Here is a 15,783-nt window from a genome sequence, read left to right on the forward strand (position 1 = left end):
CTCTGTTTTAACAGAAGACAGCTAGATTCTCATATCTGCTTCTGCTCAGTCTGTTCTGATATACTGTTTGGTTGAAGCATATGAAGGAAATAGTTTCACACAGATATGTAATTGAAAAAAAGAAGAGTAACTGAACAGCTTTTTCAGATAAACGCTGATCTCTGATACTACTCATTTGAAAAATATAGATCCATTAAGTTATATAAATCTTATAACTTATAGGATTAAATTATAATCTATAATAATAAGTGGTGATACATTTCATTAAACAATATGAAAAATTTGTTAGTACCATTATCTATCTCATCAGAAAAGTATCTAAGTACTGGAAAGGAGTTAAGTTCACAGCAGAAATAAATGTTTCCCAAAATTCTAATGTTTGTTTGAAAACTCAAATTTTATCATTGGCAACAAATATTCTGAATTTTCTTATTTGAAGTGACAGGTTCACTTTGTTCATTTTTTAAAAGTTTGTTAAATAGGCAAATCACTATAACTTGTTTTGTCTATCAGTTGTTCTTTCAAGCAAAAATGGTGTTCCGTTAACAAGAACAGTGGCTAGCTGAGCTTGCTGCGATTTAATGAAGTATTCAGTTGGCCTAATTTGGAGTAAACCTCATATCCTTGGTGGCTATGCCTCTCCTGGTGTCTAAATTTACTCTGGGGAAATACCCAATTTGTATCTTGCCAAATGGTTACCTTTTGGAACCTAGTAGCAGAGAGAATCTTCTGGAAAAAAAAAATTCAGAACTTCTGAGTGCCACTTTTACCCTAGCTTGTCACAACACAGAGTGAAAACCCTCGTTCTGAACACAAGAGGATAACTAAAGCCTTCTCAATATGTGCTCTTCATGCCCTCAATTACTTGGGCTCCAAGATGATTGAGAGAACACACAATAAGCAGAGAGACTTACTGAAAGACGTCAAACCAGAACCAAAATAAACAAAAAACCTGGGATATAAAGTTTCACTAACATCTCATAAGGAGTCAACAGGATTCTGGGATCTTGGAAGCTCTGCCACTCTGGCCTCACTCTCACACATTTCTCCTTCCTTTGAAACTGAAGAACAAATTTCTGTTGGTATTGAACATCTGGTCTGGCTAGCAGGGCACTAAGATCATACAAGGCAGCCATCATATCTCTTTATCTACTTCCACAAACTCCCTAAATCTAAGACAGAAAAGAAGCAGTTAGGCAATATAAAACAAGGTCCCTTATGGATCTCTCTCCTTATACAAATATGTACATTTTATGGTCTCTTTCTTTAATAATGCTACTAACTATATAGGCCTTTCTTCTAGATTTTTATTTTTACTATTAAAATACCTAAGTAATAGTTATTCATATTTTTATTTCATTTTTCTTTGTACCTTTTCACCATTGCAGGATTGTAAAGATAGATCTTCATAAAGTGTCTTTCCTTCTCATGATAACCATAAAAAGGCCTGAAATAAAAAGATATTTCAAATTATTTTCATGAATCAGAGGTGAAATAATGCAACTTACTGCCTTAATTACACTCAGCTAGCCTAATTCAGTCTTATACTAAAAATTACCAAACCCTTCAAAAAAACCTCCAAGATCTTTCACTTAAACTTAGCACAAGGTTAACATATGAAATACTGAAATCTTGTTACTTCTTTTAAAAAGTTTAAAAATACCACTTAAAAAAACTAGGGACAAAAAGGAGCAGCAAATTATTTATACCTTAATTTTAGTTATCATGACTCTGATAAACAGTGGCTCTTTTCTCTTTACTCTGATCATGTATGAGAAAAACAGAGACCTTTCAGGTACCTTCTCCCATTTCCCATTCTTCTGCCAAAAACTAAAACTCTTCATCAACAAAGTTCTTTAATAGCATTTGTATCACTTTCCTTGTTTGTCTCTCTTTATTATTAATTTTACAAGTTCACTAAGCAGAGACAATTTATCTGTCATACTTTTGTATTTATGTATATTTGTGTGTGTGAATAAAACATACACCTAAATCAAATGAAACTTGGGAAAACTGGGTAGACAGGAACTTAAGAGATTGCAAAGACCATGGCCTTACTTAGGACCCTATTTATACTGAGGCTAGGTTCTTCTCAGGGCATCAGCTTCAGTGGGGAAAGGGAGAAGCAAAAATCTATATGACAGGGAGAGAAACAAGTCCTCAATGCAAGAAGGAATAAATTGGTCTATCATGTTATGTCATTTCAGGAGGATCTGAAACTCTGGTATGCAGACTACCATTTTCAAAAATTCTGTAGTTAAAAACAATACATAAATAGGTATGAATTTGCAGACAAAATAAAAAGTTTTATATTTGCCTAAAATTTGTCTATAAATGATTGGTTAAATCTTTAGGTGGATAAACTCAAATTCTTTTCATTTAAAAACTATTCTCCCCTTATGATGGGCACTAGACAGAATTTAGCGTCATCAGGACACCTTTTCTCTCTGACATGTCTGATAGTGTAGCAGATCTCAAATACAGGAGTAATTTGGCAACACAGTCATTATTTGGGATATATTTAAATAAATTTCTTTATAGGCTATTTCAAGCCTTTAGGTCAGAGGCATCTGTATGATTACTATAAAGCAGTGTCCATTAAAAAGTTTTTTTTTTAAATTGAAGTATAGTCAGTTTACAATGTTGGGTCAATTTCTAGTGTGCAGCATAATAGTTCAGTCATACATATACATACATAAATTCCTTTTCATTTTCTTTTTCACTGTAGGTTACCATAAGATATTGAATGTAGTTCCCTGTGCTATACAGTAGAAACTTGTTGTTTATCTATTTTATCTATAGTAGTTAGTATCTGGTAATCTTGAACTCCCAATTTATCCCTTCCCACCTCCTTTACCCCCTGGTAACCATAAGTTTATTTTCTATTTTCTAGAATCATGGTAGCTAAGTGGCAAGGAATCCCAGAAATGAACCTAACCTAAGGTCACGGTCCTCTCTTAATCCAGCTTCAGGATAATTCATACTCTAGGAAGACTGGAATTAAACCTTATACAAATTTTAATTTGGTAGCTAGATGCAACCGTGTCTACCTTAAAGAAGTAGGTAATATTGAAGGAGTAAAGGAATCATAGATGCTAGAATGTATAGTAAGGGAAAAGGGGATCCAGATGAGGGAAAAAAACCCAACAAACAAATATATTAGAATAGGAGAAAAAAGAGAATAGCAGCCATAAATTAGGTTGAATAGCTCATCTTTTGCCTACAGGTTTCTAGATTTGTACAACTAGTCTTAAAAATATGACTATGCTTTTAACAAATGCCTATCAAAAATAGAGAAAAATTGATGACTAATGATTCACGCCACTAGGCTGTTCAGAGTCAGATTTGAAATGAGAATATGTATATAGGAAAGTTCTTAGAAACTATTAAACATAAAAAAATTAGACTATAAAGCTGATGACTATTTTTAACCTAACTGTTGCTATCATAGGATAGGTATGAACTTTTATCTCATTTATTTATTCAACTAAATAATTACTGAGACAAGCACCCAACACTATACAAGATGTTAGAGATATAATGATGGACAAGACAAACATGGTGCTTTTTCTCACTGAACTTACAAGCTGGTGGGAAAAACACATAAGAATAAACAAAGAGGGGAGGGGATAGCTCAAGAGGCAGAGTGCATGCTCAGCATACACAAGGTCCTGGGCTCAATCCCCAGTACCTCATCTAAATAAGTAAACCTAATTGCCATCCTCCAAAAGAATTAATGAACAAAAATTAAAATAACTGCGAACTATAGAAAGTACTAAAGGAAACAAAATCGGCTAAGATACATAATAATAATGACAACCTATTTTAAGTAGGGAAGTCAGAGAAAACTTCCTTGGAAAGGTGAAGCATTTGAAGGACTGGAGAAAGGTAAAGCACTCAAGGAAAGGAAACTGCAAGTACAAAGGTAGGAAAGAGCTCGGCACATCAGAGGAACTGAAAGACCAATGTTTCTGGATGGAACACAGTGAATAAAGTCAGAGAGGTAGACAGGGGTCAGATCACACAGGCTGTGATTAGAAGCTTAAATTTTATTCTATAAACAATATGAAGCCACTAAAGGATTTTAAATGATTTTAAAAGATCCAATTTACACTGTAAGAAGAATACTTCTGTAGCTCTGATGTGAGACAAGAATTGAAGAAGGAAATTCAATTAAAGGATGCTGTGGTGGTCCAGAGGAAAACTTGGAGTAAGGTGGAAGAAGTAGACAGATTTCGATGGATTTCATATAGACATATCCAACTCCTATGTTCCACTATCAGGTCCAAATCTTTCCTGCCAGCCTGCTCTACCTGTACAGACTCAAAACTTGGTAGTCATCCTTGACTCCTCTCATAACCCTCATCCAATCAAACAGCAAATCTTGCTGACTCAACCCTCTAGAATAAATCTAGAAGCTGACCACTTCTCACTACCACCCTAGTTCAAGCCATCATATATTCTCACCCAGATTTATGAAACAGAGTCCTAATTTTCTCTCTGCTTCTACTCTTATGCCCCTATGAGCTATTCTTCACACAGTTGCTAAAGTAACCCTTTCAAGTTTAAGTTAGATCATGTCTGCTCAAAATCATGCAATAGCTCAGAGTAAAAGCCAAAGCCCTTACAATAGCCTACTGCAGTCATTCTCAAGCTTTAGTATGTATCAGAATCATCAAAAAGGCTTATTAAAAATAATGCCATTTGCAGCAACATGGATAGACCTGGAGATTGTCATTCTAAATGAAGTTAGCCAGAAAGAGAAAGAAAAATACCATATGATATCACTTATATGTGGAATCTTAAAAAAGACAAATGGATTTATTTACAAAACAGACTCACAGGCATAGAAAACAAATTTATGGTTACAGAGGGGTGGTGAGAAGGGACAAACTGGGAGTTCGAGATTTGCAGATACTAACTACTATAGATAAAATAGATAAACAACAAGTTTCTACCGTATAGCACAGGGAACTATATTCAGTATCTTTTAGTAACCTATAATGAAAAAGAATATATGTATGTATACATATGACTGAACTATTACGCTGTACACCAGAAATTGACACAACATTGTAAACTGACTATACTTCAATTAAAAAAAAAAAAAAAGGCTTATTAAAGCATAAATTTCTGGCCCCACCACCAGAGTGTCTAGGGTGAGACCAGAAGATGTATTTTCACTAAGCTCCTAGGTGTGTTAGTCTGAGTCCTCTAAGAAGTAAATGTCAAAATGTGGAAGAAATTGGTGGAAATACCTGTGAGAGAAAATGAAGAGGAACCCAGGAGAGGGTGGGATAGCACCAGGCTTAGGTACAGGCCTGATCCAAGTGAAGGGGAGAGGAATCGAGGGAACATCAGTGGAAGTGTCTTCTACTGCAGTGTGATTCTAATGAAAATTCAGATAGGCTTTTCAAGAGTCCTCAAGCGTCTCCCAGAGATAGGCCTGCCTTAGTATCCTTGCCATGCTTAGCTACTGGCTAGGAGTAGCCTTGGAAAGCAGCTTTAGCTTATACAGGACGATAGACAGATTTTAGTGTAGTAGCTGGAGCCATTGTTCAATTATGTTCCCTGCATTTGGAGATCTGAAAGGTGCATTCTCATTGCTGTCAAACCAGGTAAAACTGATTTTGGTGATCCACTGGCCAACATGATCTCCGTCCTCCTATATCTCTCTAACCTCATCTGTCCACTCTTCTTTCTCCTGACTCCAGCTACCTGGCCTCCATTTTGTTCCTACTCCCTTACCTTCAAGTTTTTGCTCAAATGTCACTTACCTTGTCAATGACACCTTCCTTGACTACCCTATGTAAAACCACCACCAGTCCACTTCCCCACCCTATTGATCCTTTTTATCCTGCTCTACATCTTTTATTCTATAGCACTAATTATTATGCAATAAATAAATTTATTTCATGTTATATCTGTTGGCTATTTTCTGTGTTCCAATACTAGACTATAACCTCCATGGGGGTATGGATCTCTGTTTTGTATATCCCAAGCACCTAGAACAGTGCCTGGCACATAGAAGGTGCTCAATAAATATCTGATGAATGAATCACATGAATTTTTATAGTTCTAGGAAGCAGAGAAATGGAAAAAGTTAAAATAAAAATCACTGTTAACCGTCTATCTTTTATTGCAATAAAAATTTATTTTAAAAAGTTATAGTAAGCAATTCACCCCAACTCCATTAGATTAGAAGTTAAAACAAAAAAAAGAACAGCAATATACATACAAACAGAAATTTAAAAAGATGTTATCATATACTTACATTCCTGATACTAATGACACTTTGAACACGTGCTGAGCAGTGGAAGATGGATTGCCTAAAGCCACATTAAGTGCTCTGTCGATACTGAATGCCATCTGAGAAAGATAGCTTTCTGGCTGCTGTCCATAACCATCATATGGCACATAGAGGTAAGGAAAGATGCCATGTAGATGAAGACATGTCTTCTGACCTAAAATGTAACACATCATAACATTTAGTCTTGAGATGCATTTTAAAACTTTAACATTACAAAGCTCAGAATCTAAGTTATTTAAATGGTCTAAGGACAACACAGCTTATCTAAGGGAAGGGTTGAAAAATTTAACCCTTTAGTTAAAACCACCTGTATTGACTACATTTTATAACAGAATATTTAGAAGAATTTTATAAATATAAGCATTATAGTATGATTTAAACAGTAGTTTTGGTCAAAATATGTTTGAATATTTCACCCTCACAATCTGACTACTTTTATGCACTTCACTGAACTGTCCTATTAATACTACTTAGCACAGTGTCATAAAGCTTACAAAAATTCACTAAGAGGTTACTAAATAAGTCAATGAATATCTATCTGGGCATAAACATTTTCAAACAAGAGACTTTCCTAAGACAGAGACAGCTCTGGGAGAAAGGAGGGGGTAAATTACAGCAGTTCCAGTGTGTGGAGTTTTGCTATTGGGAGGAAGGAGTTGGGAAAGGTAAAAATAAAATTTTGTTATTAGGGAAAAAACAAACAAACAAAAACAGACAAAAACAAATCAAAAGAAAACCTTTATAGATCAATTGTAATGGGCTTCTGGATATCTAAATCGCACATTTGGTGGAGTGGGACGGGAGACACAATGAGGGGGAAAAACAAGCATGCACACTTTCCAGGAAACCATTGTATCAGGCAAGGAACAGAAGGGGTAAATGGTGCTGACCTGCCAACAGACAATCTGGCCCAGCCAAGATAAAGAAAGTAATATGAGTAAGAACCCACAAAAAAGGTGCCACAGAAACAGTAATGTATCTATGACAAGGTTAAGTTAACAGCAGCAGCAAAAAAAGCAGATGCACCATTACTCGCATGAATCCAGCAGGACTGTATAAAAGTGGTTCCTGTCCTCAGAATACTGTCCCTAGTTCCACTTGGGCACATACCACTTATTTAATTCAAACAGAGAAAACAGCAGCGATGGAAGAACACATCCAGTTTTCTCATGCTGTCACTATCACTGTATTGCCCTGCCAACACAATCTTAGGGCTTCTTCCCAACCCCTTACCCCACTCTGTTCCACTGGCTTTTTCTTTTGGTAGAAAAGTAACTATTTATTTGAACACTATTTATAATTAAGAGTGATTTTTGTAAAATATATAGAAAATAGTTCTGTGTTCTGTTGATAGCTTGTATTTACATGTTTAACGGTGAATAACATCAGCTTGTCTTATTTTTAAGGTACAGCTATAAAAGAACTAGATAAATCTGGAATAGTTATTACATAGTATAGCTAAACTGAAAATAATCACATAATAGAATTAGATCTATACTCTCCCAAGTGCAGTATTCTGATTTGAGCTACCAATTTCGATACTTTTGAAGAATTACAAATTGTATTGTTGTTAGACCAATTTCAGTTTCTATTTTAGCAGCAGTTATGATACTTAACTTCAAATGAATGAAAACTTTTCAGTTAAAAGCAAATTCTTTGACTATTCCATTTCATTTGTAAATATAGCATGATAGTATTTCCTAAATATTGTAGCTTTTAATTCTGCAAATAGAAAAAATTCAAATTTTAATAAAGAGTGAGTCTTAAGCAAATTCATTTCATCAATCTACTGATGATCTATTTGAATGCTTTTTAAACACCTCATGAAAACAGGTTATAACCATTACCCTTCTGGATATAAGCTACAATTTGCTTAAAAGCAACTGGCATGCTGAATCATGGGTGGGGAGGTGGGGAGACAGAAAACTTTTAAAGTTTTTAGGTTGACAAATAAAATCTAAGGCCAGTGATTACAGAATTACTAGCATACTTCACAAACAATATTCTAAGTCCTTAAGATATTAATTTTACAGTCTGTATCTTAATGATGGAAATTTGGGTAAACTTTACAAGAAATAATTATAAAATTTGATTTTTACTAATAGTTTCTTTATAGGCAGGATGTTTACAAAGTTCATAAAAAAATTTAAAATATCCTCTTTTCACATTTCCTGTGAAATAGAGGCCAGAGAAATGATCTTTTTATTTATAGGTTTTGTAACCATAATAATTTGTGGTGTATGATTTAGGAAAAAAGCAGAAATGATTTATTCAGAAGGCACTCGACTAAGTTCTCTATATATATTAACCAAGTAAAACTTAGAACAACCTTACAAGTATCACAGAGGTTAACTTTCCCAAGTCACAAACCAATTAAGTGATTGAATCAGTATTTGAAAGCAGAATAATGAAATCTAAAACCAATACTCTTTCCATTTAACCATGCTGGTTCAATTTTTTTTTTTTAAGTTAATACTGGCTTCCTTAATCCTAAATTCCTCAGTTTTTATTTTGTATTATAAACACTTGTTTCCTTATCTGGCTCTCCCATTTGACTGCAAATTCGTTGGGAGCTAGTGCTGTGTTTGAATGATCATAGTATCCCCAGGATCCAGCACAAAACACAGACTATGTGTTTAATAGATACTTATTAAATGAATGAATGAACCTCCAGCAAAACAGAATAATTGCTTAAGGAGAAAGGAATGGTGTGCAAGCTTAGAATATATGAAACAACAAACCTATGAAAACAGAGGGACTCTGATACAACTAAGGCACTACCATCAGGGTTACAGCAGGATACGGCTGTTGTGAAGAGTTTCCAGCTAATTGTGCTTTTCTACCCTGAATGACCTGAAGTTCCTTGCAAAGTCACAGTCACTACATCAAGACAGATGTGCCTCCTTCTAGTTCTCCAGCAGCTGGACATGGCTCAGTGCCTTAGCAGCCACCCTTCCTTGAGAACAATTTCCTGAAGAACCACAGCACAAGGAATTCTTGGCAGAGCAATAACAGCTCTAATACAGAATAAGTATCACAGAAATTATGAGAAACTAGATAAAACAAGAACTCAAAAAGTTAAACAAAGAAAGAGAAATGTGTAAAAATGAACATGACAGTCAATTTCTTTTTGGCAACAGTCATCTTTTATTTTTGTAAAATTTGTGGTTCTGTTATAGCACTGTTGTATCGTGACAAAATAGAGACCAGTTTAAAAAATTTCCCTCTGTCAGCTCTACCCCACACAAATATGTGGAGCCCCATAACTGTAAAGTCCCTTAGAGAGAAACTTGTCTACCCTGACCCCCATCAGTTAGGATTAGGTTAAGCTGTGAGAAAACACCCTCAAATCAAATTTAAGCATTGTATCAGTGACTTCTCTCTCATAAAAGCCCAGGGATCTGGTACTAGGGACTTAGATTTTTTTTCAACAACTATTTAGTGGCCCAGTTAAGAGGAATGTTTGACTTCAGTCCAGAGGCTTTTCCCCTATAGTCCAAAGAGTTCCACACTCAAGATTCATTTAAGAATGTTTTTTATAAAATTAATGAAAACTAGGTCATTTTGAAATCTTACTAAATGATTTGGGATTCTGAAAGGATTTTGGATATTAGCTATTTCTAAGTAATATGTGGATCCAAAGAAAGAAAACATCCCTACTTTCTGAACGTCCCCTATTGTCACATCAAACTGAATTAAGGCAACAAATCCAGTAGGGATGATAAAGACTGTCTTTGGGAGAATAAGCCTATGTACACAGGTTTTGGAGAATTTTTAAGAGTTTGAATTTTCCAGTTTGACTGATGTTGCTTCATTCAGAAACTGAACAAAGTTGTTTCAGGAAAGCACCATGGAACTTGTCACAGCATAACTGCTGACTTCTAAAAACACTGTAACAAAACTCTGTGGAGTTGGCTGCTTTCCAACTGTGTGAAAGTAGGGTTTCTATAACTAAGGTAGGTGCCTCTGTAACAGTATTTGGGTGCTCTAAATCTAATCTTTCATAGAATATAGGATTATATCAAACATTAAGTCCTTTGTATTACATTTCTTATTTCCTCTTCCTGCATTTTCTTCTATATTTTAAACACCCAGATTTAGCCTCTTAATTAATTGTGCTTCTAAAATCTTGTCAGTTTATCCATAGCAAAACTACTTTCAATAAATAGAAAGACTAACACGTGTCATTCCTCTAATTCTAGGGTCTGTAAATTTTTTTTCTGTAAGTGGCAGACAGTAAATATTTTAGGCTTTATGGCTTATACCATCTCTGATACAACTAATTCAGCTGTTGTAGCCTGAAAGGAGTCATAGATAGTATTTAAGTGAATGGGCACGGCTGTGTTCCAATAAAATTTCATTTACAAAAACAGGCAATGGGAGAGTTTTGGTCCATGGATAGTAATTTGCCAATCCCCTCTAATTGATTAGACTGCCCCATCAACTGGAACAAAAAAGTTTAATGTCTTCTCCTTTTTAATTTCTTTCTTTCTTTTCTTTTTTTAAACAAGCTGATTGGTAATCACAATCAAAATCATGCTGGCCTAAGAGTATTTTAGGAGATTGAATAGGAAATGCTCATTTTGTAATTTGCAAACCGCATCTTCCAAATCTCAATCTATGTAAGATTTTAAACAAAACTACAGAGCTACCAAACAAAAAAACTTGGTTATGTAAACAGGAAAACACATATTTTTGAAATTTTCATATTTTCTTCTTCATGGAGTATCTCTTTTTAAGTTTTGTATTACTACTGTTAATTCAGTATTTCCCTCCGATCTTTGCTTCTAATCTAAAGATTCACTCCATCTTTCTTTCCCCATCCCCACAAAAACCACAAAATGAACCAAACTCCTCACAGTCATAGTTAGAAAGCAAGTGTTATATCACCTATCCTCATTAAAAAAGAAAAGTATTAAGGATGTACTCTTAGCCCTAGAAATGACTATTTTCCCCCCAGAATTTGTGTTAAGGAAACATTAAGAATGTGCATAAAGATTTCGATATTAAGATGCTATGATAATATTATTAGTAATAGTAAAAAATTGAAGACATTTTCTAAAATAGGAGATTAAGTAATTATGGTATACCTGTATTATAAAATAGATCTATGGCTCTCATACCAAATCCTGCTCTCTGCCCGTTTTAATAAAGTTTTATCAGAATACACTACATCAATTTGGAATGGTCTATGGCTGCTTTTGCTAAGGACGAGTTGAGTAGTTGTTAGAGACCTTCTAGCCCTCAAAGCCTAAAATATATACTGTGTGGCCCTATGAAGAAAGAGTTTGCTGACCTTAGCAACAGATGGTATTGAAGAATATTTCCTAGCATGAAGAGATGTTTATGATATATTTATTTCTGGTGATAACTGAAATAAATATATATACATTAAACCAGATAATGGATGATTTAATTTATTTTTTGCTTATATATATTTTCTAAACATTATACAATTTATGTAAAAAAAAGGAAGGAAGAAGTCACCTACTTATAAATGACCCAGAAATTAAAAACAAAACAAAAACTAAGTATAATCGCTAACTTTACAAAGGGCTTATGCATATAACTTCTTATTGAATAGCTTCTCTTCATTTTTTCCTTTCATTTACAAATAATGCTTTGGAGTTTCATATATATCGATGCCATTTAATTTCTTCAACTAAAGTATACAGGACTTTATTTAGAATCATTGACTTTAAGTTACTAATCCCACATTACAAACAAATATATCCCTCAAACACCAGATGTTTCAAAGGTCTTAGACATTATACATTTGTCTAATATGTCTTTGTATTCTCAGTGATGAACATGGTTGGTTCCTTCATACATAAATGTAGAAATAAATTCTCTACTCACCAAACAATTTATGGAAGCCCAGTGTCAGGTGCTAGGACACAGGCTGCTCATAATCACAGTCCCTAATCTCATGGACTTGACATTTTACTTGGAGATACAGATGAATAAGTAGGCAATTACAGTTTAGTAATTCTGTATCCAGAAGCATCTAACTCAGATTTGTCAGACTATAGGAAGACCTTCCTGAGGAAGCAACAAAAGAGTCAAATGAGAAAGAATACGGCAGTATGTACAGAAACCTGAAAACAACAAGAACACGACACGGTCCGGGAATGGGGAAAATGCTGTTAGGATAGAGCAAGGAATGCAATGGAAAGAAGGGAAAAGTGTGTTTGTGTATGTGTGTGTGTATAAGAGACAGAGTGAGAGCAAGAGATAGTGTGTGTGTGTGTATATGTGTGTCCGTGCACGCACATGATAGACTGTGACCTGTGTGGATTCACATTTTATAAAGTTTCCCTGCGGACACATTAGGGAGAAGCTGGAAACAGAATGATAATGGGGAAGATCTGTTTACAAGGCTGCTGGAGTAATTCTGGCAAGAGATGTCAGCAGAGATGAAAAAAACCTAAATCAAAAAGAATTTAGGGCACAGAACTGAGAGGTAAATGACTGTAATTTGGAGGTAGAGTAAAGGAGAAAGAATAAAAAAAATGACCCAAATTTGGTTGAGGTAACTGGATAAATGGGAGTGTTATTCAAAAAAAACTGAGAAAGAATAGTTTGGTATCTGGTTTGAACTTGAGGAATTTTACCCGTCTGTAGAAATTCCAAATGAAGATTTACGTTAAGCACAATTAGATACAGATGTGTAGCTTAAGACAGATCTGGGCTAGAGAAGACAGATTTGAGGTTATGAGCAACAAGTGGGTAAGACTACTTAGGGGAAACAGACAGACAAGAGAAGGGGTGTAGGCCAGAAACTTGACGAATACTAATATTTAAGGGAGGAACAGAGGATTTGGATTTATGTGGGATGTGAAAGAATCAGCCCCTGAGAAGGCAGCCTGGCAAGAAAGATAGGTAATAGTCAATAATTGAGAATGTAAGTATGTCAGCCATGGAACCAGAGTTCCAAGGGTCCAGTAGAAATGTGTAAGAGAAAAGGAAGCAATTACAGGGTGAATCAGAGACTGGAAGCAGGATGCCAATAAAAGTATACAGAAAAGGGAAGAGAAACTTCCAGAATGGCAGAGGAAGGACCTTTGAAAAGCTGATCCTGTATAAAAGCAACAAGAATACTTGCAAATATTGTCAAATGAAAAGACAATCTACCGAATGGGAGAAAATATCTGCAAATGATATGACCAATAAGAGGTTAATATTCAAAATACATAAACAGCTCATAAAACTCAGCATCAAAAAAACAAACAATTCAATTAAAAAATGGGTAGAACAACTGAATAGACATTTTTCCAAAGAGGAAATGCAGAAGGCCAACAGGTACATCAAAAGATGCTCAACATCACTAATAAGGGAAATGCAAATCAAAACCACAATGAGATATCACCTTACTTCATTCAGAATGGCTATCATCAAAAAGAACACAAATAACAAATGTTGGTGAGGATGTGGAGAAAAGGGAACCCTTACACACTGTTGGTGGGAATGTAAATTGGCGCAGCCACTGTGGAAAACAGTATAGGGGTTTCTCCAAAAAAACTGAAAACAGAACTACCATATGATCCACAGTTCCACTCCTGGGTATGTATCTGAAAAAAATCCCAAAACACTAATTCAAAAAGATACATGAACCCTAATGTTCATAGCACATTATTCACAATTGCCAAGTTACGAAAGCAACCTAAGTGTCCATCAACAGACGAATGCATAAAGTCTATACACACACACACACAAACACACACACATACATATACACAACAGAACACTATTCAGTCATTAAAAAAAGAAATTTTGCCATTTACAACATGGATGGATGGATTTGGAGGGTATTATGCTAAGTGAAATAAGTCAAGTAGAGAAGACAAATACTGTATGATATCACTTACTTGTGGAATCTTAAAAAAATACAAGGCTAAAGACTCAGACATTTCTCCAAAGAAGACATACAGATGGCCAACAGGCACATGAAAAGATGCTCAACATCGCTAATTATTAGAGAGATGCAAATCAAAACTACAATGAGGTATCACCTCACACCTGTTAGAATGGCCATCATTAAAAAGTCTATAAATAATAAATGCTGGAGAGGGTGTGGAGAAAAGGGTCTCCTACACTGCTCCTACACTGCTGATGGGAATGTAAATTGGTGCAGCCACTATGGAGAACAGTATGGAGGTTCCCTAGAAAACTAAAAATAGAGTTAATATATGATCCAGCAATCCCACTCCTAGGTATATATCCAGAAAACATAAAAACTCTAATTCAAAAAAATTCATGCACCCCAATGTTCACAGCAGCACTATTTGCAACAGCCAAGACATGCAAATGACTTCAATGTCCATCAACAGATGATTGGATAAAGAAGTTGTGAGATACACACACACACACAATGGCCTATTACTTGGCCATAAAAAGGAATGAAATAATGGCATTTGCAGCAATATGCATGGACCTAGAGATTATCACACTAAGTGAAGTAAGTCAGACAAAGACAAATATTATATGATATCATTTATATGTGAAACAATGATACAAATGAATTTATTTACAGAACAGAAATAGACTCACCAACATAGAAAACAAACTTATGGTTACCAAAGGGGAAAGGGGGTAGGAATAAATTAGGAATTTGGGATTAAAAGACACACAGTACTACATATAAAACAGAGAAACAACAAGGACCTGTATAGCACATGGAACTATATTCAATACCTTGCAATACCGAAAATGGAAATGAATCTGTAAAAGAATATATATATATATATGTATAACTGAATTACCTTGCTGAATACTTGATGTCTCTAATGAGAAGACCTAATTTTAAATATATCATTAGAGTCAATATATTCATTAAAATAAATTATGACTAAATTGAGAAATATAAACATTAGCCACTAAAACCACTTACACATCTTTATTTCTATGTGATGATGCACTAAGTATAGTTTTCCAAACCTTGAATCACATTAAGATATTTAGTCAAATTACAGAGAGATGTTCCACTTACAGTGATCATTACCAAAAACAGGTAAAGAAATTAAGGATTAAGAAAGAACTGTCAAAAGGTTTTTTCTTTCAAATAAAAACCAAATGACAACAGAACTAGACTACTACACCTGTATTTAATATTTATTCTCTCAAAAGGTAGAAGCAGCATAGCCTCCTTTCACTCTTCAACACCCCTCCCCCAAATTTCCTACAACTTTTGTATTTGAATTAAAAGGAAGTTTTCTTAGGACTATGTTCAGTTATTTAAGAGTACAGAACTGATATAGCCAGTTAGTTCTACTAAGCATATAATTAGTCACATGGGGGCTCGAATAATGCAGAGTTATAAATCATGAAAATCAGGAGTCCAAAATTTGGGGCAGAAACATATTACCAAACCTATCAAAACCAATGTAAACAAGAAGTCAGTGGAGTGACATCTTTAAAGCATTAAAAGGAAAAACTAAATTTTAGCGGTTGCTCTAGAATTTGCAGTATACATT

At 34.7% G+C, this 15,783-nt stretch overlaps 1 protein-coding gene across 4 annotated transcripts in view; it reads right to left on the bottom strand.

The window, feature by feature from the left end:
• The window catches only part of REV3L (REV3 like, DNA directed polymerase zeta catalytic subunit), a 143,582-nt gene that overhangs the window by 93,977 nt on the left and 33,822 nt on the right, over positions 1-15,783 (bottom strand). For 3 of the 4 annotated variants that reach the window (XM_032484708.1, XM_032484707.1, XM_032484709.1), the window contains exons 2-3: positions 6,275-6,464; positions 1,373-1,447 (exon numbers count right to left, since the gene is read on the bottom strand). In XM_032484708.1, coding sequence (XP_032340599.1) covers positions 1,373-1,447; positions 6,275-6,464 — 265 coding nt within the window. Of the gene's footprint in view, positions 1-975; positions 1,327-1,372; positions 1,448-6,274; positions 6,465-15,783 lie in introns of those variants that run through there. The other variant, XM_032484710.1, reaches the window with a different exon arrangement.

The sequence above is a fragment of the Camelus ferus genome, chromosome 8 (assembly GCF_009834535.1).
Source record: "Camelus ferus isolate YT-003-E chromosome 8, BCGSAC_Cfer_1.0, whole genome shotgun sequence".
NCBI classification, from domain to species: domain Eukaryota; kingdom Metazoa; phylum Chordata; class Mammalia; order Artiodactyla; family Camelidae; genus Camelus; species Camelus ferus.